This window comes from Apteryx mantelli, chromosome 21 (genome assembly GCF_036417845.1).
Source record: "Apteryx mantelli isolate bAptMan1 chromosome 21, bAptMan1.hap1, whole genome shotgun sequence".
Classification (NCBI taxonomy): Eukaryota; Metazoa; Chordata; class Aves; order Apterygiformes; family Apterygidae; genus Apteryx; species Apteryx mantelli.
The window spans coordinates 1,216,123-1,241,811 of NC_089998.1; the positions used below are offsets into that span (position 1 = coordinate 1,216,123).

The 25,689-nt window shown below is 42.7% G+C and overlaps 2 protein-coding genes across 5 annotated transcripts in view; one reads left to right on the plus strand and one right to left on the minus strand.

The window, feature by feature from the left end:
- The window catches only part of SCAI (suppressor of cancer cell invasion), a 47,475-nt gene extending 23,978 nt beyond the window's left edge, over positions 1–23,497 (minus strand). For 2 of the 4 annotated variants that reach the window (XM_067308822.1, XM_067308821.1), the window contains exons 1-3: positions 22,950–23,062; positions 22,787–22,831; positions 4,218–4,349 (exon numbers count right to left, since the gene is read on the minus strand). In XM_067308822.1, the coding sequence (XP_067164923.1) occupies positions 4,218–4,349; positions 22,787–22,831; positions 22,950–23,002 (230 nt within the window). In that variant the 5' untranslated portion in view covers positions 23,003–23,062. Of the gene's footprint in view, positions 1–4,217; positions 4,350–22,786; positions 22,832–22,949; positions 23,063–23,369 lie in introns of those variants that run through there. The other 2 variants (XM_067308824.1, XM_067308825.1) reach the window with 2 other exon arrangements.
- Positions 23,498–23,574: 77 nt separating this feature from the next.
- On the plus strand, positions 23,575–25,367 carry RPL35 (ribosomal protein L35). Its single transcript, XM_067308826.1, has 4 exons — positions 23,575–23,664; positions 23,891–24,027; positions 24,484–24,565; positions 25,147–25,367. Exons 1-4 carry the CDS (start codon positions 23,662–23,664, stop codon positions 25,294–25,296), a joined length of 372 nt encoding a protein of 123 aa, XP_067164927.1. The 5' UTR covers positions 23,575–23,661; the 3' UTR covers positions 25,297–25,367.
- Positions 25,368–25,689: the final 322 nt, after the last annotated feature.

Consider the following 25,689-nt stretch of genomic DNA (forward strand, 5'->3'; position numbering starts at 1 on the left):
TCCCCAGTCACTGCTGGGTGTCCACACGTGCACTGCTCGAGCAGCATGCTAGGCTAATTGCAGCTGGCATAGCTGCACAATACCATGCAATTCCTCGGCTCCCCAGGGAACAGGAAGGATCTCCATGGAAACAGACACTAGCACTTGTTCTTTTGATAGTATTCTGACATGGCTATAATAAAACTTCATTTATGACAATGCATTACCATGTTTCCGTCACAGATTTTTGCAGACAAGAGTGGCCTTTGCTACCATCCATTTTCCTACCCATTTTGCTGTTTTGTGTTCACATGTTGCTCCCACAGATCAAGAAATTTTGCTGTGAGAAAGTGGATGGTATAAGCAAGAAAGGACATTTACTGCATAGTTTCTTTAATCAAGGTACCATAGGATCTGCTCTATTTGTTGAGAAATAGTCCAGAAGTACTTTAAAGGCTCAGCTGATCACAAAGTGCATTATTAACAGAGCCCCTCCCGCTCAAGTGGATACGGAATATACGATCCAGAAATATTACACACCCGACTTGAACGGAAAACAGCTACATAATACTTAAACGTTTCACTACTTTAAGAGCTACAGAAGGGTAACAGAGCTATACGGAGACAAAAAGGTGACAGCCCTTTCTTTCTTTCTTTCTTTCCCCTGTACTTGACTCAGGATGCTGGGTACAGAACAGGCAGGCGGCAGAGGTACTCGCTCATGCTGTGACTGACCAGCTTTACAGGAAGGAGGAAGCAGCACCAAGAAGCATTTCAGATGGAGAGGATGAAATGGATTTGCTTCAATTTAGGGCCGTTCTACACAGATGACTAGTTACCTACACCTTATTACACCAGCAGCACTTACAGCAACTTGCCTCGCTGACGCAATCAGTGCGAGAAGTCAGTCCCCTCCCAGGACACCCAGGGCTACAGCCTGCTGCATTAGCTGAATCTAACAGGGTCCTGTTTTTTCTAAATCATCATCAGTGAAGGCAAGAAGCTGCCCATTCAGCAGGCCAGCTGATGTGTCCGGACAGCTGATCTTCTGGAAGGGTAACTGAGGACGATGGGATAGTAACGTGAAAACTGGCATAAAGCCTGCAAACCTCCAACCCCAGGTCTTTTCAGAGAGACGAAGGGTAGCAGAGGAAACTTATATTGACAGGAACTTGTTATCAAGGGGATGCACAAAGCCAAATGGTAGCTGAATTGCAGCAAAGGGTACAAATGACAGAAGGCAGAAATATCCAGACAACAAAGCTAAAGATGCTGTTAGAGGGTGGTCTGCCCTGCAATATACTGCATCTGGACTACAAAATTTGTTTTGTGCATGACAACTGCCATGAACAGTTCTGTAACTCACACCCATTCATCCATCCACACTCATTTTCCTGGAGCCACTCATCCATTGGGGGTTTTTTTTGGTTTTTTTTTTGTCATATTCACAGTTAAGTCTAACGGCTTTTAGGAAAGGACTGTGATTTCACATTTTTAAATGGGAGCCATCAAGATCAACAGACAACAACCAGCATCATGCAAAATTAAGAGGTTCAGTTTGCTTCATGCATCTTACTAGAAGTCTGAGAAACAAATGAACAGTAAAACGCCACCATTTCTTTCCATGAAAGGAGCTGTCATGATTCCTGCAGCCTGCAAAATGAGCAACAAGGCCTTACATCCTGGGAAAGGAAGATACATGCGGAAAGTCTTTCCATTTCTTAAAGTTTCAAGCATCCCTATGATACTGAGCACATTTAAAACTTTTTAATATTAAAAAGAAAATAATAATTGGTAACAGAACACCACAAAAAACTGCTTCCTAACACACTCGCTCTTCTCCTCCAAGCATTTTTCCCCAAGAGAAAAGGTATTAGGAGTGGGAAAAGGAAGGAAAAGAGAAACTGGAACATACTTCATTAACAGTTGCTTATAACACATAGTTTGGGCTGTTCAACAAGGGAGGAGAGATACCATAAAGACGACCTCCCCTCTAAAAGTTATTTTAGCAGATATGGCCACAAAAGGACAAGTATCACTGTTGGTGCAAGCATGAAGTATACTTTGGAGCAGCAACTTTGGCAGATCATCATATGTTTTCCTCAAATGCTGTATTTGGCATCTACATTGGGAAGAGAGGAAGGAAATGCTACTGAAACAAAGACGTGGCAGGCTGAGCCCTTGCATTTTTGGCAGCAGCAATAACTAAGCAGCTGCCAACACAGCTATAGGCTCAGTTCCCTGCAGCTCAAGTGCCCAGAGGAGATTTCAGGAAGGAAATCACTGCTCTCCTCTCCCTCCCCCACCACTTCTTTTCATGAAACATTGTAGGGGCAACAGAATAGCATAAAACACTGCAGCAAAGGCCACCATCATCTTCGAAACAGAAGAAAGCAGGCATGCATCAATGCATTTATTATGCTAAAAGGAAAAGCAAGCAATTGGACTAAGAATCAGGGTACTTGCCAAGTCCTTTCCAGGTGAACTGTCCAGAAGAGAACAAAGCACTAACAAAGGAGATACCTGAAAATTATATTGCTGCTTTACCCGGTCATTATTCCCACAGGAATCACAGCCTCTGAGAAATACTGTGAGTGAAACAGTGTTCAAGTTCAGTGTGACAAGCAACTACATTAATCACGTGAAGTTACAGTAAGGACAGACGCAGGCTCCCATTCTGGTATGTTGCTGTATTCACACAGCAGAGCTGGCTGCTGAAGCCCATCTTACTATTCTTATCACCCAGATTCCATTCAAAGATATTTTCCATCCTCCTTTCATCTAGCTGGGTAAGATGGTTTCTTTTCTGCAAAATACCATGCATACAGGCAGAAGCTAGATCTCTCATTTGGAAACCTGATACAGGTACTAATTCCCTCTCTGCCAAAGAGAAAAGACAGAATGGCTGCAGGTGCTCCGCTGTCTCTGTGGTCTGAACTTGAGCGTAGTGGACCCACACATGAACAGCATTATTTTGTCCTCTTCAGTGCCTCAGGTCAAAATTTCAAACAAACTGCAACAGAAAGCCAATATGACGGCATGCACGGTACTAGAAATCCTGGCCTCAAGACCACAGCCATTTCGCTCTAGAGCCTGTTTCCTGAGGTGCTGAATGCAATCACCAGGAGCTGCTTGCCTTTACTGCCCATTTGCCATTCAGATTTTGGAGCACAAACTGTTTGTTTTGGACTTGAGCAATCATCTCCTAAAGCACATGAAAGAGATTATCAATAGTTTATGGGGAAAAAAAAAAAAAAGAAAGAAAAAACATCTTTGCTAACCATCTGTGTTTGAGTAACAGCAAGCTATACAGGCCCAAACATACAGTATTACTCAGAGACCAGTAAGAGGCTGAACTGCCAACTAGATATCAGCTAGAACTGTGTTGCTCATGAGATTCTACAGGAACACTTAGAAATAAAACACTTCTTAAATAAATTATCTTTAACTCAGAGTATATTAAAATAAGCAGGATGCCCATATCACTGTCTAAATGTGAACTATTTTCCTTGAATTCTCTATTATTCTTATTACTTTTTTTTTTTTATTGGTGCTGACAGAACAACTAGACTTTCAAGATTTTGTTGCAAATGTTTTGTAGGTAAATCCAGATTTGATCATTCTCCACAGTTTAGATTAAACGTAATTTGTTTCACCAGATACATACAGGCTGTGGTTTGGAAGTCTCCATTTATCACTTCCTAACTTTCTTCCAAAAATCCCCCCCCCTTTTTTTTTTTTTTTTGCTTTTCCCTCCCACCTAGGGCTATCCTGCTTGTCTCATCTGTTAGGTTTTTTGTTCGTTTTTGACATGGACTGGGGGGTGTCTGGGATGTTATCTTTTGAACTTACATGCAGTCTACTGTGTATAGCAACATCTGGTCCTCAGTTGCATACTTCTTCATACATAGCTTTTCAGTACAAATTCTATCAACTTCATGGAATTTCCAATGTCTAGTTTACTGTTAACTGACATGACTGAGACATACAACTCACATTTCTCACATCTCCTTCCCTACTCTCTCAGAAGTGCCTGAAACAAACTTCTACTCCTGCAGACATTCTTGCATACATGGTCCAAAACTACTCATAAATAAGTGCACTTTGTTCTCTTCTAAACAAACGTACTGTTTTTGTGTTTAACCTGTTCATTGTGCATCTGACTTCAGCACCACTCACATATTGAAATATATGTTCCAAAGCTTTTTTTCAAGGAACACTGTCAAAAATCCACTAACCTTAAGCCATTGAAGAGCTGTTTAGATTTATCCAATAAGTAACAAAAGTCTGTAACTGTTTTCCTCTCTGCTTGAGGAATATCATCTTCAGCTCCTCCTGATGACATGATTTCTTTTAGGGCAAACTCAGTCCTAAGAAGAAGAAAAGAGCCATATTACTCAATAATTGAGGGCCACTATGAACTCAGCCAAATTAGATGCATGTACAGTTCCACAGGGATGGTAACAAAGAGCATGCAACTCTCCCACAGGTTACCCTTCTCAAGGCTCATTAAAAATAACAGCTGAGAATCAAAGCATGGGAATAATTATTGCAAAATGCACTAGCTAACAGAGCAAAATTAAAAATAGAAATGGCACAACAATAATAAAATAAAATAACTGAGTACTGTATTCACAAACACAAAACTGTCAATAAAAGGATTTAAACAAACAATACTTGGATTTCATACTTGGACAAAGAAATCCTCTCTAAATTTGCCTTTCTGCAGAGTGAGTGTTTATCCTGCAAGAGTATTTAGAGAGAGAAAGAGAAGAGAGAGACAAGCCCCAGTTCTGTTTACATTTCATTTTCTTCTGCAACTGTTGAAAACTGTAGCTCACTAGTTGCTACTGTTATAACATAGCAATTTTAGACAGAATGGTAAAAAATTATATCATGCTTTCTCTACTTCTCCAAGATTGTTTAGTTCCATGGTTTTCACTCCCCACAGTGATACCTGCAGATCTATTTTTACTGTTCATAGGTGTAAAATGCCATATCATACAGTAATCACCTGAACAAAAAACTCTAAGACATAATGCTGATAAGCCTAGTAACTGAATGAGGAAATATGAAAGGCCAAAAAAGGCAGAGGAGCTTTTAAAAGCTTACTTGAAATGTACATACATGTAGCATTATCCTTTTGCTCATTCAAAAGTGAGCTACAAATTTCTCAAAAGCAGCAAATGGGCCCGTCTGGAAATGGCTGCCATGTCTTGGGCTCTTTTGTGCTCTCTAAGAATTTTAGTGCAAGATAAACGTGCCATTAACCGGGCAAATGCAGAGAGAACCAACGACTTACAGAAACTTCTCTACTAGATCTGGTAAGCATTTTTGTTAAGTAACAAGTTTCCATTTGTGCAGAAGCTTGTTTGGCTGCTATTTGCATAAATAATTACCTACAGGTCCCAATTCAAGCCAGGGAACATCAAGGCAAGCTTCTTACAATCACTGGAAAGTACCCAGAGGTATCCTTCACCAATTGTCATGATAAACCTTCACAATTACAAAACAAACTTTAGAAATACTTCCCTGAACCAGTATTTCATGCCTACCAAATGCAGAAGAAATTGGCAGATCCCCCCAACTATTGGGGATAAGCCAGTGAACACAACCTGCCAACCAAGCAGCTCTATGATTGCCAGGTTTAGACAAGGTGTAACACACATTCACTTGCCTTTTACATGCCCGCGAGACAGTGCGCTAGAGCACTAGTGCAGGAATACGGGGTGCGCTGCACAAGCCACTTGGTGAAGAGCTCCAGAAAAAGCCGGGAAGCAGCTATCCTACTCACAGTCAGGTAACTACAACACGGGCGCCAGACAATATAAAGAGCTCAAAACATACCAACCAGATGTCAAAGCCTGTTGGTGCAAGCCTAGCAAAGCAGGACACAAATATCTTGAAGCACCAGCCTGCGTCTGAAATCTCTAAACATTTACATTCACATGGCATGAAACACAACACAGTAAGTACTTCAAGCACCAACATATGAAATTGAAGCAAACAGTGAGAGCTAAAAAACAGATGTTGGAAGCAGCCAGGAGGTGATTCAAGAATTTCAGGAAGAGGGACAATACCCCAGGTCCTGCGTGCTCCACAGCAAGCTCGACCTAAATCCCGTGGCGAGGCCCTTGGGTTCTGCAGTGTTCCACTGTGGTAGACCGGACACTCTAGAGCAACTTCAGATACATTTTTTTTAAATTGAGGGGTTTAAATTGCAAAGCGCGTTTAATACAGTCAGTATATCATTCCTTGAATTTAATGGTAAAATCAATTTTATTTTATGCTACCGTTAAGTTATACTAACCAACTATCCCAACCAGCGCTAACACTGACCGAGTCAATATGTGTTAGCCCTGGAGCAGACAACTAAACCTACTGCTGTTCTCATATTAAAGGAGTCTGCTAGACCCACTGTGAAAGGAGCTGTTTATGCAATCAACTGATAAGCTAAAAAATTCATTGCCTGCCATTCTGAAAGGCATCGGAAGGCAGGAAAAATACTTTTAGAAAAAACAATCTCCACACCATAGAAACCTGGGGGAGAACAAAAAAATGAGAACATACGAATTAAAGGAGAGAAAGGAAAAAAAAAAAAAGAGAGACCTTTCAGACTATAGACAATTAAGATGTATTTTAAGAGCCTACTTCAAGACGAGCCAGTTCCTACATCTTCAGCACAATACTCATCTGTGGAAAGTCAGGAGAAGAATGGAGAAAAAGAAAGATGACCCAGCTAAAACCAAGACAGCGTGGAAAGCATTCCACAGGTTCAGCTTCCTGACCTGGCTGACAGCGTGAGGGCCTGGGCCTGCTACCAAGGCAGAGGGTAAAATCGTCTCTTCTGCTCATGGAAAGAAACTAGGGAAAGCAGAGGGAGCAACCTGCCTTCTTGTCAGAGACTGCTGGTAAAGGAACCTAGGAAACAAACCACATTTAAGCATATTCTTACATTGCAGAAAGACCTGAAAAAAATTGTACACCCTGAAGACACTCCACTAGGACATTAAGTTTTTTTCTCTACTCACAGCTTCAGGAATGAGGAACGTATGTTGCAACCAAGCCACACAGATGCTATAAAGACAACCAGCAGCCTGTTTAGACTGAAATGCAGTATTATAAATCTGGGGTGGGGAGTAAGAGGCAGAGACTTGCATGGGAAGGCATACAGTTCCCCTCCTTGCCCCCAATACCACTTAACGTTTCAGGAAAGCATCTGTCTTTACCCTAAGAGTCGTTCAGCCAATACATTAACAAATCATGTTGTAGAAAATATATTTTGTGCTGTTGCACAAAACCCACGTGTTATGTGCATTCAGCTGACATCCAAAAGTGTCTCTGTGTGGTCAAAGGCCAGGTTTCAAAGCAGCAGGGTAGCCCTAGGACAACAAGTTCTTCATGAATGCAAGCAGAACTATCTTCTCAGTCTGTAAAACCTATGCATGAGAAGTTCACAGGCCCCATCTCACAGACACTTTACGGCTGCCTAACCATTGATGCTTTTCATTCTCCTGAACTACCACTCTCTCATACTTGTACAGAGCACCTAAAAAGTGCAATTCCCAAATATAAGTTATAAATTTACATAAATGCTGCAGGCTGCTGCAGAAATTTAGCTTTCCTGTGGGGCTATTGCTCTCACCTAGGACATGTATACACTGCATACTAGATGAATTACGATGCTTTGAAGGAAACTTTTTACATTTTGCAGTATTCTACCAACATTTCTATCTTGAGTCCCAATACCATACCAAAGATGTTAAATATCAGTCCCTCCAGGATTTTAGGCATTAAAAACATTTACAAGTCAGGAAAGGAGAGAAGCATCAAGAATGGAAACAACTGTAAACAAAAAGTCCCTCTGATCTGATGCTGGAAAGAGATGTTATTCAACTGCTGATATAAACAAATCAAAACTGCCCTCACTTTCCTTAATCTGTTGTTGACTAATCTTTTAAAAGCATCATATTTACTAGAATACACAGCCTTTACTTTTTGAAAGGGGGGGAATAAAGTTGAGTCTCAGTCACTCAAAGGTACCTCCAGAAAGAATCACCTGTTGGTAAAACGACAACTGTTCCACGCAGAAGACTCACCAGTGAAACTGCAGTACCTGCAAAACTGCATCTTTACTCTACAACTGAGTAAACTGAAATCTTAAAAAAAAACGAAAAAAAAAAACATACACTAACACATGTATACATACATCGACATTTTAGCTTGTATTGCTTTAAGGATCAAAATATCAACAAATGCCTGCTCAAGTTCCATTCTAAAGCAAAACTGCCCCCCCCCATGCGAAAAACAGAGGCAAAGAAAAAACGTGAAGCACTAGAAACACAGGAAATAAACCAGAAGCAACTGGAGAACTAAAAATTCATTAGAATACAGAGAAAGTTAAGTAGTTCAGGGGAAGACAACAAAACTTCGCATCCCCTAAAAGCAGTATCTTACAGAATGTTTGTTTCCTTTGTAACTAGCAACACTTTGCTTTTTCAGCACAGAGGACCTGCCTGCCAGGTACCAACGGACTGCAACAACAGAAGGCTTTGGAGTCAACTGTACATCATACAAAGTTAGCAAGGACAGTAAAAACCAGATTGCACTGGAATATGTAGCAGTTCCACTGCATATTACTACCTCTGCATTTTATATTATTTAAGCAGATGATAATCATCACAAACGTGGGATGCTGTCATGGTTCCAGAACTGGTTATCATCCTGGAACAGCCAGCAGTGAGAAGACGGCAAAAAATGAGGCAGGCTAAAGCAAAAAGAGTTAGTATTAGCATTTGAAATTTTAAAGCACTACTACTGAACATGACCAAAACCCGCTGGTTGGAAACAAAAAGATAAAAAAGATGGAAACTTGAGTGCAGATGGAAATTAAAATCATGTGCAATACTCAGCAATGGGATGTTTATAAAAAAAGACTAAAATACAGTTAAAGGTATTAAACTAAAAAAAAAAAAAATTACTAAACTTGCTGTTTTGCCATATGTATTTCATATTATAGAAAGGAAAGACTTGAGTGTTTTATTCAGAGTCCAACATGCAACATATAGTTTCATCAGCATGCCTTGAATTACAAGTTTAATGCTTATTCTACAAAAGGCTTTGGACAGAACTCTCTACCAGAAACCTGAAAAACTCTGGCCTGTGTCATGATCTGTAAAAATTGTATCTGCCAGCTTTTCAGACATGCTTAGGCTAAGTTCATTATTGTTTGTCAAACATTTTGATGGTACTCCTCTCATCCAACTTTAATCACCTGAATATTAAGACAGGCACAAAATTAATCTCATTTTCTACTGCTGCTTTTAGAGGGAGGGAGGGAGGTGACCAGAAGGCACTTGATCTGAGATGTCAGAATTAATGGAGAAGGCTCTGGGTGCTTATGACGAGTTATTTTACCAGTACGTAGTAAATTAAACACAGAAACCTCAACATGCCTCCTTAGTTCCTAGGTGATTTTACAATAAAACAGCTAAATCACTGTTATAGTAGAATGAAATGAAACTGTAGTTATCTCCACAACTGTGAAACAACCTCTATTCTTAATGACCTGAAGATGCAAGCCTAATTGCCTGTGGGGTGGAATAGATATAATAGATGTATCCAGATATCACCTCCTCTGGGGTGAGAGAAGGCGTATGCTTCAAATAATCAACTTTGGACGGTGACAATGGATGAGATCAAGTTTCACTCTCTTCATGATAATTAGAGGCATGTTTTGGCTCTGACACATACTGTGTTCAGAAAACAGGAGTACTTCTAAACTATACAGCGCAATTACAGATGTACATGGTGTACTGGAAAGTCCAACTGAAAATCCTTAAGATTATGCTTTAAAAGTAAGCATGAGCCCTACTTAGCATGGGCTGGTTTCTTACTCACTGCAAGTCAAATTTATCTTCATTATGAATATACCAAAAAACCATACAGAAATTACATTATAAAAATATTCAGACTGAACCACATAACAGGCAAGCAGAGTCTCCCTTTTTCTAGGGCAAAAATAACCAGAAAAACAAAATAAGGGTTTAAAACAAGAAAGAAAGAAATGAAAGGAGAGAACAATTAAGACAAAGCAGAGTTGTAATAAGCATGACAATTTCCGTCTGTGAGATATTTTTAGAAAAGCTGCCAGAAGGTAATTCTTCCATAGATTCCAAATTCATAGAAGCATTTTTGTTACAGACATGACACAGGCGCTGCTGCAATTTAAACCCTGGTTTCACTCAGCCACAACACATGTCTGAATACAAAGGAAAGATGGGAAGGGGAGACGGAAAGAAAAAGGAAAACCAGACCAGTTAAATGATAGGTGAAGCTGGCTTTTTCCCCTCTGACAGAGAAGGAAAATATAATTATCTCATGCACTGGTTTTGGCTTATCATTCACTGGGGAGGATGGTATTTGGTGCTGTACAAAGAACGAACTATTAGCACGAGCTGCTCAGGAAAGGAGGAGGTCTTCCCTGCACTAAAGACCATGTTGTAACGCAGTAGCACTACAGACAGGAGAAAATTATTATTAGAAACAGCAAGTGGGCACAGCAAAGAGGGAGAAAGATAGCTACTGACATTGTCCTTCCCTCAGGGTCTTCTGAGCTCCAAATGAAAAAACATATATATAAAACACAGTGTGGACCTCTCCTTTCATTTGATTCCATCAGTAAACAGATCTGCGCTGCTCTTCTGCAAACAGCCAGTTCTTCCAGTTTCGAGAGACTAGCTATATTAGAAATATTTGCCTACTTAACTTTTTGTCCCTGTGCTTGATGTTTTTTCCTTTCTTTCATGCAAAAGAAACTGTTGGGTTGTTCTGCACAATAAATATTTTTTTAAAAGCAGTACGTGTTAGAATGATGCTGCCAGAAAAAAAAGAAAACTCCAGGGTCTGCAAAAGGAGACACTGAAACATTCATTTAAAAAAAACTTAAAATAAGTCAGAAAATGGTTACCTTCAGCAGAACTTATTATTCTCTCAAAGATTTTGCCAGCTCCTCAGGCTATACAATGGGGAATAACTGGGCTAGTCAAGCACTGCACTATACATGCCAGTTTCATTCCAAAATGCCCTCAGAACTCCATATTCCAGGTTTGCTTAGTAGAGAACATTAATATATTGTACAAATTCATCTCATTGCAACACCCAGGGTAGAAGAGTTTACAGGCATCCCAGAGACTGACAAGACTACACAAAGCAGTTGGAGGTGAAAGGCAGCAGGAGGAGGGATTACATAAGAAACGTATGAAAGTTTCATGAACTAGCTAGTATTTTTAAAAGTTATGTGTCACTTACATCACACTCATTTCCACTTCCCTGCGGTTTGCTGTCTTTTGGCTAAGGTTTTCCAGGCTCAGTCGGAAGGGAAAAAGACTGCTGAAGTCAATGGTATGTATGCACTCTCTACTGGCCCGATACTCAGACTCAAGCTTGTGAAGTAAGGCACCACTTACTGAACGGTGAAAGAATACTCTGCTTCAAAGAAATTAAACTGACAATGAAAGTCAAGCACAGGTACGTTAGAGTAACATAATTACAGACACACACCCCTTTAGCCAGGTCTATTATTCAGTCAAGATTACTATAACCTGCAATTCAGCTGTCTGGTGAAAGAGAGTACTCCTAACTTCACATCTACCACTTAGCAGGAAATAAAAACCTCACTCTACAGAAAAGTTAGCAATACTATAGCTACATGGCATATTGTACTGGAAGTTAGGAGTGGAAAAACTCTGTTGAGTAAGGACGGGGAGAAGCAAGGGAAGTTTCCTCAAGCTGCGCAAGCAGAGTTGAGTGGACACGGCACCTTGGCTTCCTGGCATTGAACGTTTGTACAGCAAATCTGCCTTTCGTGGAGCCATCACCTCCTCTCAGCTGGGGAATCTCGAGGGAGCGTCTCCTACCTCCCAGGCAACATGCTACAGCCTCGTCACATGGATATTTAGAGGATAAGAGCTGCACATACCATTAGCAGCACTTTACCTACTTCATCTAAATGGTCAACTGAAAAAACAACTATGTCCTCTCTAAGACCATTGGCATTAGACTTAAAACTCTCATCTTGTACTGCCAGAGACAAGCAATCTCATTATCAAGACTTTAGCTGCACATTTGTTCTGTCTTATATTTTAACAAAGAAATCAAAGGCAACAGTGATTTAGTCCATACTACTGAACACAAGCAATATGGAATACAGAGAATTTACATACATGATATACATCCTGTCTTTCTCATTTCAAAACCAGAAGAATTTAGTCCAAACTTTAGACGCATACTTTAAACCACCATTTTCAGAAAAATGGTATGATTTCCTAAGTATAAGAATTAGTGCATCTTTCAGAAGTAACTCTTCCAAAAACCAGAACACACAACTCATTTTGTCATTTAAAAGATGAATTCACGCACCTTACAATTACTGATTTGCATAGAGTTTCAGCCATTCAAAGATAAAGTTACCGTGTTCAACAGTCACATAACTCCAATAGATTTTAAATCTCATTGTTATGCAGCCTTGGTAAGCACTGACATTTAGCACTCTCATAAAGACATCATCTACTCAGCATGTAAGTCACAAAAGCCAGAGCACCATTATCACACCAACAAAACACTAGCAGAAGCTGCGTAACAAAACCAAACAAGTTTACAGACAAAGAGGAATCACAAGTACTGTTAATTTGTTCGATACCTCAATAAAATGTCAGGCTAGCAGTATATAAAGCCGAGCAGTCAAAGAACAGAAGCTTAAGTGCATTCTTTAGGAAAACCAAACCCACTTCCACTGTACTATCAAAACAGCCGATAAACAGCAAACCTCCAACTGCAGAAACTTTCTACTCTGTAGCATATGGCAAGGCAACCAAGGATACATTAACAAATGAAGGCTTTCTAGGAACCACGGCACTCTCGAGGTTTCCTGCAAACCAGAACAATCCTGAACCGTTGCAGCAACAGCAGCTCCGTTTCTCAGCAGTAGGTGAGGCACAAGCACAGAGAGGTTCTGCTGTCATTCATCTCCTGCTCATGCGTGAGGCATTTATGTTCCTCTGATGCAGCTGTGCAATTAAATTGCACATACAGTTTAAGTACCAAGCATGAAGCATTCATGGCTGACAGGTTAGGCTGAAGCCCAGTGAGGCTCCAAGTAGCGGACAACCACCAAGCAGGAAGGGGGTGATGTGGGAACAGAAACCTCATCACCTATACCAATTTAAATTTCCCCCACTCAGCTCAGATCCTGTACCTTTAAGGGCAGAAATTTTATCCAAGCAAAACAGAAACCCAATCACTTCTTAAGCTTCTTGGCTGTGATATTTCACAAGTGATTTCAGTGAAACCAACAAACAGCATGTGCCACAGAAGACTCCTGTATTGTCTTCTAATTTCACTTTTGCAAATGAAGTTTTTTTTGGTTTTTTTTTAAGACTCTGTTCGGCCTTTGAGCCTTGCCATTTACCCAAGCTAATTTCATCATGCAACAGTTAAAAATAACACATGACTGTCTTCATTGGTTAAAACCTTTTCAGCTTGAAGGTTACCAAGTTTAGCACAAAGAAGGAAGGAAATACAAGATTCTTTCATGATGAAGGCCATGAATCACAGGAGAGTCAAGGAGGACATTGGCCACAGACTACAGAGGTTAAAAAGGAGCTTTTAGTTTAAGGTTTAATCTAAATTTCTCTTACTATTTTAGAATGTGCACTCACACTTCTGCTAGTTAGTAACATCATCAACAATTTAAGCTGAAACAGCTCCAAGAAACAAGACCAAGCCTCAGAGAAAGACAGAAAAATTCCTCATTATCCACTGCCACAAAATTGGCTTTCCAGGAAAATTAGAGGCATTTTGGAGAATATTTAGTGACTCACTGGAGTGACCCTCGGCAAAGCTGCGTACAAGTCCACACCATCAAAAAGAGAGAAAGGCTAGCGGGGAGTCTCACCTGGCCAGAACTCAGAAATTTAGATGCACCTACAGTTCTGGACAGGTAAAGCAAAAGACTCAATGTTTGAGAGAAGACATACATGGAAGAAAGGGATTTATAGGTGGAAGCCATAAGCAATCTGCTTTGATATTTTAATTCTCTTAAGGTATTTCATTTTCTAGACTGAAGAAGTATATGTGCGGAGAGTTCAGGCAAGTAAAAGGAGAAGACTTTCCCTTCACATTTTCTGGGCTCCCAAAGTAATTATCAGTTAGGTTACCCTGTTTCTGCACTGCTCAGTATTTTACGGGCAGCAGAGCCTTGACAATTTTTCCTTAGCCTAGGGTTTACTGTTTCACAACAGTTCATCTTTTGAATTACCTGATCATGGGTGGTACTTTGCACATCACCCACTGAGCACCACACTTAAAAGGCCATTTTATTTTTTGGGGGGTGGGGAGGACAACTCCTTGAGTATCAGCCAAACTGCACAGCAACAAATTTTTTATGACCAACTGATCAATGTGACCCAGTGAAGCTTCTTGGCTAAAATTAGAAAGAGAATTTGTATTTTATTTCAGGCTCCAGCCGTTTTGATTACTGAGCTTTCAGCTCTGTCCCTTAAATAACCTGCACACAACCTTCAGAACAAGACAGCAGATGCAAATCTAACAGAAAGATCCAGGCTGGCTCGTGTTTGGGATGGGGCTAGGAGGGAGAGGAAGAGCTTTTTCTTTTTAGAAGGAATGCATTTCCTAATTATTCTTTCCCCCAAAGGTAGCAAACTGAAAACCAGGCAGTGAACTAGGTTAGATTGACTATATTGATTAACCTTTAGCTTCAGAATCAGATCTTGTGTTTCTTTGACAGATGTAATACACAATAGTAAATTGCCATATGAACTACATGTCCTAAACTCTTGCTGATCTGGAATTTCATTGCTTGCATCAAACACAAATTGCTTAGGATTTACAGTTGAGGTTCTGATTAACATTAAAATACTGGAGTTGAGCAGAAAATATAATCATGTGCTTACATGTGAGCTGATAAGTGATGGCTGCATCCTGACTCGCAGTTTCACGGATAGTTTTACCATTTTAATCCAGAAATCATGGCACAGATACTTAAAAACTGCTTTTCAAATGCCTCCTACTCCTTATCCAGAGACCCAAGGGGTAACAAAAAAGCAAAAGCAAACTTTTCACATCTATCCTGTTGATATAGTATTTTCCCCAAACTAAGACATTATTAGAAAGAAAAAAAAAAAAAAGAATCGGAACTGCTCCTCACAGAAATGAACAGGTGGAGAACACATTCCAATCTATTGGGGTTATAAAGGTCTTAAACCTTGAGTCACAGAGACCAGCTTTCTTTTCTCTTTTCACCCTGACACATTTCCCACAGCCATCATTGGCAGAAGATAATGTGATATAAAGCCAGATGTCCAGTTGATATCTATTTCTTATCAACAATTTAACAACGCAGATAAAACTAAGCTCTTGTACAGCCATATGGAAAGCCTGGTACCATCATCTCTCAAATCTCTACCAAGAAACATCTCCAATTCTCTTTTCCTTATTTCCAGATCAGATCTGAGCATTCTGCTTCCAGAAAGCTTCCAAGCTCCCACTAATAGATGATGAGATACTGTGCTGGCCTCCTAACAGCCCACTGACACCCTGCAAAAAAGAAAAGACAGCTACCAAGAATCTTCCTTATCCTTTATTCTGAGCAGCTGATTGTGCCATCTTGATAGCTTTTGACAGCTTTTTTTTTTATTATTAAATAAAGTATGGTTGGCAGCAGTACCCATCAAAATAAAAAAGAAAATCCTTGCATCTGTATTATACCATGATTCTTTCCCACTTCATCCTTTATACACACACAAAAGCTAAAAAAGCTATTGAACTATGGTAGATGGACCAGCACCACTCTGCTACCACTGGCCCAGGTGAGTAAGGTGGTTTATTTCACAGCACTTGCCTCCTTCGAGCAGCGTGTCCAGCTTTGCTCGCTATGTGCCTCTCCTTCCCTTCTGAAGGCTTGCATATTCACTTTTTGCATTTTGCTTCAAAGTTAAATGGCACGTTTTGAGAAAACCATCTGTGCATTTCCACGTTATCTAGCTCAGAGTGCTAGTCCTGACAGAGCCTCAGACAACACAAAAATTAACTAGAAAATAAATTCATTTCTTTGCCCAGAATACCTAATTCTCCACTGAGAGCCACTGCCCCAAAATTTCTGAGACACCAATCAATTCTATTCAAGAAAAATATTGAACTAAAAAAAAGACACTAAGAGCTTCATAGAATGCTGGAGTCAATGCTTCAGAGAGAATGGCAAAAAACACTAATATATCAGACCCATTAAAGCCTGACAAACAGAAGAATCAGATGCGTCAGGTACAGTGATTTTATAAAGAAATATGAGGAAAAAATATAGATTTCTTTATTATTCCAAGGTTTTTAGTAAAGGTTGGAAGCAAACACAGGCATTTCTCATCTCTAACCACTGTTCACCTCAGGGCACATCTGCACTGCAGTGACTGCAACTCTTCTAGATGTACCAAGCCCATTTGCAAGTAGCTGGCTTGGACACTGCAGGACGCATCTGAGAGCGGGCTAACAGACCACACCTGGATTCCTGTGCAGGGTTTGTAGTCCATGATGACAGTAACACCCAAATCTAAAGAGCGATCAAACTGTTTCTGCCCAAGCTAAGCTCACTGCTGTACAGACATGCACACAGAATACACAATGAAAAGCACCTGAGCAGAGCCCAGGCTTTGGAGGCATTTTTTGTTTGAACGCAACACAAAGCAACTTCAAATACAACTTAGGAAAGAGAAACAAGTAGCTATTTTATTCAGTTTATAATGCTGTTCAAATCATGTTCTCTCTGCCTGGATGTTTATTTCAAGGAGAAATGCAGCATAACGGAGGAAGGTAAAAAAAACAAGAGACTTCTGTTTTGTAAACAAATCACAATATGGCTGACCCAAAACTACCTGCACATACAACTAGCTCTCCTGCAATAGGGAATTCCCCAGGAAAGTAGCTTTCCTACTAAAATATACCAATTTTACAGCCAACTTGCAGAAGTAGTACTGGAGCAGCTCTGCAGACTGAGCAAGAGGCAAGACATTTTTAAAAAGGATTGAGAACATACAAAACCAACCAAGCCTTAGACACTACCCACACACATATGCACAGTCCATCATCCTCCCTCCTAGGGAGACAGGAAGCCTGGTATCATACCAACCTGTATTTTGCCCTGTTGACCTTTCCCTACCTACCACAATAACCCCAGACTTCCCACAGAGCAAAAGGAAGTGCTTCAACTCCCTCAGGGCTAAAATATGGGCTGACTGGCTGGCCAGATGCCTCCCCACAGCACGCAGTAACTCTCTTCAGTCTGTCTTTCCCCTCAACAGATGCACTAAACACGTCCCTCTCCTCTAACTTCCTTCAAGTTTTATGAAAATTACTGGCTAGACAATCTTCAGGACCTGTCTCCCTACATCAACGCTGGTAACATTGGACAAATGATTCAAAGGTTATTTGGAGAAGAAGGAGGAGGAAGCCTGAACATGCAATTGCATAAACCTTGTCTCCTAAAAAGGGAAAGAATAGGGAAGGGGCTATACAAGAAAACAAGATGAAAACACAAATTTAGAATTCTCCAGGTTCACGCTGTCCCAGCATGTGTACCTGAGAGACAGTAAGCACACACAGTTACACAATAAGCAGTTACTATCAAAGGAAAGTTTAATACTTTTACGTGAGTGCTTAGTTCATTCCTCAGCATGTCAGAAGACCGTGAAGTTTTGCAAATATGGTCTGACATTAAGACCTCAAAGTTCACATGAGCTGCCTCTTCTACGTTACCTTCAACCTCTTTGCAGGAACAGTCTCAAGACTCCTCACAGGGAAATAGCCCACACCACAAATTCTGCCCTGTTCCAATTCACATGAAATCCAATTCAAATAATATCCAGAACGCAGAATCAACCTTATTATTTTAGCTTGAAATAAATGCTTACACTACAGAATTGGTTTTTTTATTTGTATTATACTTAAAAAAAAAAAAATCTTTTTATTGTTTAAAGCAGACCTGTCTGTATCCAGAACGATAACTTTGGCTTTTTTTTTTTTTAACCCTCAGAACAACATGGAGCTACTCATTAGCATCATGTCGTGGAAACAAAAAGCTGTCCCTTCCAACCCCATCTTCTGCATCAAGAAATCATCTAACCCACACCTTACCAGCCGCACTTTAAATGCAAGAGACATGATACCATCATGTAACGCATATGGCCATTTTCAATTATCTCCATAACACAAAACTTTTGCTTCTCATCTTTATGTTTCTGCCACTGGCAATTTGTTCTGCATTTGTTAATTCTGTGCCCTCTGTGATCCCTCTTTCCCTGCAGTTCATGACCTCTTGTATATAAGATGAAAAAAGGGCAAAGGCTAAAAATGTCATCACAGTTGGCCTCTGTTCTTTTACTGACTTAAAAATGAACTCAAGCTCAAACTAGTTAGTAGCAAAGTCAGACACTGAGACAGAGTTTCTGGGTCACGAGAGTCCAAAAATCCCCAGAAGATGGTTCAGAAGCTATGTGGAAGAGGATGCAAGTATTTTCTCTCATCCACTTTTAATTCAAATCAGAACCTATAGTGGTCCCTGCATGCCACCTACACAGTACTAGTAATTTGCATGGTATGAAAGCGCAATAGAAGAAAAAAAAAAAAAAAAGAGAAGAACGTCAGGCTAGTCTACTTTTAGGAGGGATGGGAGGGGAAGAAGGAAGATAGATAAAATATCATCAGTCACTGCAGGCTGAATTGTATGTATTTACATTTCACAAGCTAAACTATTCAGTGGTTTATCTTCATACAGCGTGCTTGGAGCAGCTAAAATGCCAGTTGTATTTTTTCTTGATTTTGTGGCAAGGCACATAAGCCACAAAATCATAGAAAGAGTCTGCAAATGAGACATGAACTTCGTACATCTGGAAAAGTACATAAGCCACTGTGAGGAGAGAGACAGATTTTGGAAGCATAGGCACAAGGGTTGAAATGCATTAGCTAACATGATAAGGCACCAAAATACAACTCAGGGACTAAAAAACAACTATCAAGTCACCATACAGCTCCTGCTGCAGGAATTGCACATCATAATGTAATTTTCATAGCCAAGTCAACCTACAGCAAGGCATACCGGGGCCTCAGGTCTCTCTGGGCTGCCCCTCCATATTAGAGTGAGGAGGGAATTGAAGTCAGCTCCATTTTATGCACATTTGATGGCAAGACGCCAACACAACTGTTGACTGAGCCAAATCTGGGCCCCCTTGAACTAAGCCATCACCTAGAGCAGTGTGGAAAAGCACATGCCTCTCATCTAGAGCAGCCAAGTTCCTGAAAAGCATCTGAGTTACAGAATAGATTTTTTTTTCTTTTCTCAGAAAATCACTGATTTTTTTTAACTCCTTGATATACACTCAGTAGTTCAAACAGAAAAAGGTTGCTCTATGATGTAACTTGATGTTAATGTAGTGCGGAGAATTAGGAGACCTCCTTCTAGCCAGTCAAATTATTTACTAGATAGCCCAAATGGCAGTTCAGGCCAGCATTATCAGAACTGGAGGGCAGTTATCATCATACTCTATATCTCGTTAGCATTCTCAGCCAAGGTGTTAATGGCTGCTTTCCAACTGGAACCTTACTCTGACAGAACAGAATGCAGTACAAGCTAAGGAAACCTATTTGATCAGTTGAATTCACTTCCTCCCCCAAGCCAGCATTTGGAGGTAAGCTGCCAGCAAGCACAAGAATTGCATGCAATGCCATCACCCATGGAATTCACCCTCCAGAGCAGAAATCGCTCCTGGACCATTATTCTACCACATAGCAGAGAAATCCCTCTGCTAACTTCAGCTTTAATTAGATAAAGAAATTCGGTTTCTAGTCTTTGTTCCAATATAATAATAGCAATAATTCAAAATACTTCAAACAAAGAATCCTCTAGACCTGCTGTTCCACCCAGGCTTTTTGGCATAACACACTTCCTTTCTTGACTGACATCCTCACAGAACCAGACTAATGATTATTCTATTCTATTCCCATTACAGGGTCTGCTGGGCTCTCTCAGCACATGTAAACTGCTAGGTAATATTTGTGTTGGCAACCAGCTTGCATACTTTATAGAAACAGACCTCTGCTTGACCCTCCATGCAGCTCCCACACACAACTCAGTCCACTCCTTTAAACTGCTTCCTTCTGCTGCAACACATACCCCATTCCATGCCTCTGTTTCTAGTCTATATAAAAACTACATATCCAGGATGGAGTTTATGTGCTTAAACAGAGCAACTCGGCTGTAACAGGCAAGCCTGCAGAACGTCCTTAGACAAGATTACTAAAGAAAATTAGTTTAAAACTTGCCTATACAGGTCCTGGTTTTCCTTCTACAAAACTTACTCTGACCGGAAATTTCTTTGAAAAGTCGCATCAACACACAGATTTATGTGCTAAAACTGATAGTTGGAAAATGCCCTTAAAACAAAAAAGAAAAAAGAAAAAAAAAACAGTTAAGTCCTAGCTATTTGGGCAAAAACATCACCTCAGAATAGTTTAGACTTTCACACTAGGACTCTTCTTCCCTTGCATCATGCATGCTATACGCAGCAAAACATAAGCCAATGAAGTAATGAGTCCAGATGATCGAATTAATTTCCATTATCCATTTATACTACTGCAGTTTATCAACAGCTCTATTTAAAGCCAGCAGAGCTAAACCAGAATAAAAGAGATGCAAAAAAGAGCAGAGATCTGAATGGCACACACCAGGCTGAGCACAGCTGCAATGTGAACAGAGGACTGTGCAGTCACATCATGTGACAAGGAGTGGCGCTAGCAGCAGAGGAAGGAGAGTTACAGTTCCCCTTCCTCCCACCTTAGTAAATCTATGCCTGCAAGGAAACATTACGGAAAGCACATTTTTTTTCAATGCTCTTTTCAGAACAATGTCTACAGAACTGATTCAGGTTATAAGCTTCTCAGCCTTTTGAATCATTATTTTTTTATTACTTCCTTCCACCACATAAAAACAGTAATACAGAACTGAATAACAATACAGTCAAGCCATATCTTCTTCCTATTGCTACTCACTTTCAGCATTTTATCACACGTAGATCTGATTTCTCATGTGAGCACAGTGAACATGCAGCACGGTACTGTTACCTTTATCATTCTCACACTTAGAGCACAGCCCAACTAGTCATCTTTGTGAAGAAATCTTTTAATGCTTATAAGGGACATTATATATACATCTCAAAATAAAACTGTAAGCTACAAAATTCTATTGATAATCAATGATCACCATCTCTCTATAGCATAGCAAAATATTTCTTCCCTCCACACAGTTTCTATGGTGTTTTATATTTTCTGCAGCAAAATACCTGGCTATCACATTTGTGTAAGCTATCCGTATATTTTAGCAGCCCAGAATGATTGGAGAATTACGCTCCTTGCTTCTTATTAAGTGACTCACTGTTTCTTTTAGTTAATATAAAGCATGATCCAGTTTATCAAAACATCTTAGAAGAGACTGACTTATCTGATATCAAAAGGAAGGCTCTTTTTCCTATGAGCATGATCTACATTCAGTTGACATGCTTCTTAATCGCTCCTTCAACACTGAGCAACGAAAGTTACAACTGTTATGCAACAGGGTTCACACAAGGTCATAAAATGGACTGGACAGTAACTGCATCTATAAACTCCTACAGCAAGATCTATACTAGGATGATCTTCTATGATTTCTGAAGGCTGCCACCAACACTGCAGTTTTATTGCTAGCAGCAATGGTGGGAGAGCATGGGCATGCTGGGATACTCGCTTATACTGGCATTTTAATCATCATGTTGTCCAAGGGAGCTGCTTTGCATTAGCTTAGACAAGGCACTCGAATCAAGGATTGCATTTGGACAGCTCTTGCAAAATCTAGCAATTTTTTACATTACGGGATCCATTTGGGGGGTTGGAGGACTAGAAGTGTTTAAGGGAGACACAGCCTAAACACAGAAGCTTGAAGCCTCCTTCTTAAATTACACAGGTGCAACTAGGACTTTGATGGAAATACTTCCTATTCTATGCAGTGGGAAATTAGAGCCAAAGCCTAGAAACCGGCTGTTTTGATCCTAAATATTTTATCCAAGGCAACCTTTGGTCATCAAGACTTTTTGTAAATAATAACAGACAAGAAATTTGGGGGGGGGGGCCATAAAACCTGCACAGTTTTTATCCCCAAGGGTATTTCGCATCACCTACTGTACACAGCATTTCTCAGTACAAGTCAAGAATTTGGCACACAGCTAGCTGCTGAAATAAACACTGAAAATCAAAACAAATCCACGACGATCCTGCCGAACTTGCCGTTTGCACATCCAGCACTGCACTGACAGCTCTTGCGAAATCCAGCGGCATTTCGCACCACAGGATTCATTCACTGATGGAGAAACGCGGTCACCTGTCAAACGTGCAGCAAAACCCTACAAACCCCTGTTGGGGAGTGGGGGGGGGGGGGGAGGCGAACGGGGAGGTGTGAAGAGGAGGCGGCTTTTGTCATCCTCGCAGCGGTTTTCTGAATCGGAGCCCGATCGCCCCAAAGCGCGTCGAGCCGCGCCGCGCCGCCCCACCGCCCCCCGCCAACTGCGGCGGCGCCCGAGCGCGGCGGAGCAGGGCCTCAGCCGCCGCCGCCGACCCGCGCCAGCCGCCCACCGCAGGGCGCGGGGGGCCGAGCCCGCGCCGGGGAGCGGCGGCGCCGCACCTGCCGCGCCCGCCCGCCCGCGCCGCGCCGCCTTACCTGGGCCTCCGCTTGCGGCAGGGCTTCTCGGCCGGGCCTGCAGCTCTGCGGGGACGAGACAGCGGTGAGGGGCGCGCCGGGCCTGCCCCTACCCCCGCCGCCCGCCCGCCGCGCCGCCCCCCGCCCCGCCGCGCCGCCCCCCGCCCCGCGCCGCCGCCCGCACCTGGAGGCCGGGCCGGTGCGGGGCAGGCGCTGCCGGGCGGCTCCTCTCACCATCCGCGCCGCCTCCGGGCCACGCCGCGACCGCCGCCGAGGCGAGGGCTCCGGCTGCGGGAGCGCCGCTGCCGCCTCGCACTAGTCTCGGCCGGCCTCGCCCCGCCCCCGCCTCCTCCCATTGGCCGAGCGCCCGGGCCGCCGCCGGCGCGGCCCGCCCATTGGCGGCGGCGGCCGTCCATCCGGAGCCCCGCCCTCCCGTGCGCGGGCAGGTCGCGACGGCGGGGCTGCCTGGAGACGGCGCGTAGCGGCGAGCGGCGGCGCCACCGCGCGGGCAGGCGCGGCGCAGCATGGCGCTGCCCCGGAGACCCCCGCGGCCGCGGCCCCGGCCCCCCGCCCCGCCTGCCGCGGGATGAAGCCGCCGCCGCACCTCCGTCACGGCGGAACCGCCGCGCAGCCCTCGCCTGAGGGGCCGCGATGCCGCAGCCCCGGGCGAGGGGAAGAAACGGGCGCCGCCGCCGCCTCACGCCCCCTGTCAGCCCGCCGGGCGGTACCACCGCGCCGCCCGCGAGAGGGGGGAGGCGGAGGGAGCGGGCGGTGCAACAGGCTCCTCCCCCCCGCCCTAGGCGCGGATTGGTAGGTCCCGGCCGGCAGCGCCCTCCGCATCGTGTCCCCGCGCGGCTTCCGTCCTTTCCGCCTGGAGCCGCGCTGGTGCTGCCATCATGGTGAGCCTTTCCCTTCCCTTCCCCCTCTCCCGGCGCAATCCGGCGCCATCGGCGCGGGCCCGGCCGCCCGGGCCGCCCCGCCGCCGGCACCGAGCCCGCCGGCACCGCGCCGGGCCCCGCCGCCAGCGCGATGCGGGAGCGGGGGGAGCGCGGGCGGGCGGCGATGCGGGGAGCCCGCGCGCGGGCGGGCGGGGGCCGGGGCTGACGGCCTGTCCGCCGCCCGCAGGCCAAGATCAAGGCCCGCGACCTGCGGGGCAAGAAGAAGGAGGAGCTGCTGAAGCAGCTGGACGACCTGAAGGTGGAACTGTCGCAGCTGCGCGTGGCCAAGGTGACCGGCGGCGCCGCTTCCAAGCTCTCCAAGATGTAAGTGGGGCCCGGCCCGGCCCGGCCCGGCCCGGTCCGGTCCGGTCCGGCGGGCGAGCGGGGGGCTGCGGGGGCTTCCCCGAGCCGTGAACGGCGGCCTGGGAGCGGCCCTTCAGCCCGTGCCGCTGTGGGAGCGCTCGCGTCCGCGTCCTGTGTTTGGGAGCTGCTTTTACAGTCTGGAAGATCTCTGTGTTTGCTTTGTGGTGTTAAAAAAAGGGTGGCTATAAAGAGAAACAGGTGTCTGCCTAGAAATGGGTTTGCTTGGCTCTTTGTTTGGAGATGCTAAGGTCTGCCAAAAGTTGTTGCTGTTTTACTGCAGTTCGATGTTTATACAGTGCGAATTATTTGGTTGTAGCTTATGCGCATCTTCTGTATGCTGTAAAATGCTTGCTGGTTTAAAATCTGTGCTGCTTGCCCCTCAGTGTGTTCTGAGACATACTTTTTTTTCACCTGCAGACGTGTGGTCCGTAAATCCATTGCCAGAGTCTTAACTGTTATCAATCAGACCCAGAAGGAGAACTTGAGGAAGTTTTACAAAGTAAGTCTAAACATCTTATGTAGCAGCCGGTTTTTTTTTCTTATAGCTTCCAAACATCTAGTCCAATTATAGGAAGGCCTCAGTTGTGTAAATTCTTACTTGTGAAGCCTAAAGCTTAAGAGAGAGTATTTATGTTAGGTTTTTAAGCTATCTAATTATGGTTCCTTTTTAGATATTGTTTACTGCAAGACTTAGCCTAATACTGCCCTAGTTTCTGTAAACAGAGTGTGAGTTTGCTCTTGCCAAGAGGGTCCTCTGTAGAGCATTGCTATTATGTGGTTCAGTATACTTTCCAGAAGGTGTGGTTCCCAGAATTGGACTGCAGATACTGTTTGCTATATTAGAAGAATATTTTCATTCTGGTACTAAAGTTAGTGTTAGTTAGTATTAATGCATGTTTCTGAGGCAGAGAAATTCAAAAGCCTTCAGACTGTAATGACAGTGCTGGCAAAAAAAAAACAAAAAACCTCATAGTGCTGCTGCTGATATACTTATAGGCAGCTCAGCTCTCTATGAGCAAATGCACCTGATCCGTATATTGCAGTCTCTTAAACTTAACACTTGTGTATTTTTGCAAACAGGGCAAAAAGTACAAGCCTCTTGATCTGCGGCCCAAGAAGACTCGTGCCATGCGACGCAGACTAAATAAGCATGAAGAAAACTTGAAGACCAAAAAACAGCAGCGAAAAGAACGTCTGTACCCTGTGCGGAAATATGCCATCAAGGCATAAAACTGCAGTGTACTAAAAGTTCATAATTATATTGGCTGAGTATGTCTCATTAAATAGAATTTTGTTTGGAAGTTGTCACTGGTGTTCTCTTTAATAGTAGTGAGGTAAAGAGGTCATCGATTTCATGGAAAAAATCAGGATTCACGGAAGGTTTATTTTAATTTCTTTATTGCTGGTGAAAATATGTAGCTAGCACCTTAAGATTTTTTTCTCTGTGAAGAACAGGCAAATGAGTACAGATCTGTGAAGCTTGTTAACGTGTAAGGCAGAAGTATTTAATTTTTAGATTTATTTAAAAGCAAAACTTTATTTGAGATTTATTTAAAAAAAAAAAACTTTACAGAGAGATATTTACAGTAGATTGGTATTTGTCACACCAGTAGCTCAAGTTTA

Coding starts and splice junctions, on each gene's coding strand:
- RPL35 (XM_067308826.1), top strand. Junction 24,028..24,483: donor GCTTCCAAGCTCTCCAAGAT/GTAAGTGGGGCC, acceptor TTTCACCTGCAG/ACGTGTGGTCCGTAAATCCA. Junction 24,566..25,146: donor ACTTGAGGAAGTTTTACAAA/GTAAGTCTAAAC, acceptor TTTTGCAAACAG/GGCAAAAAGTACAAGCCTCT.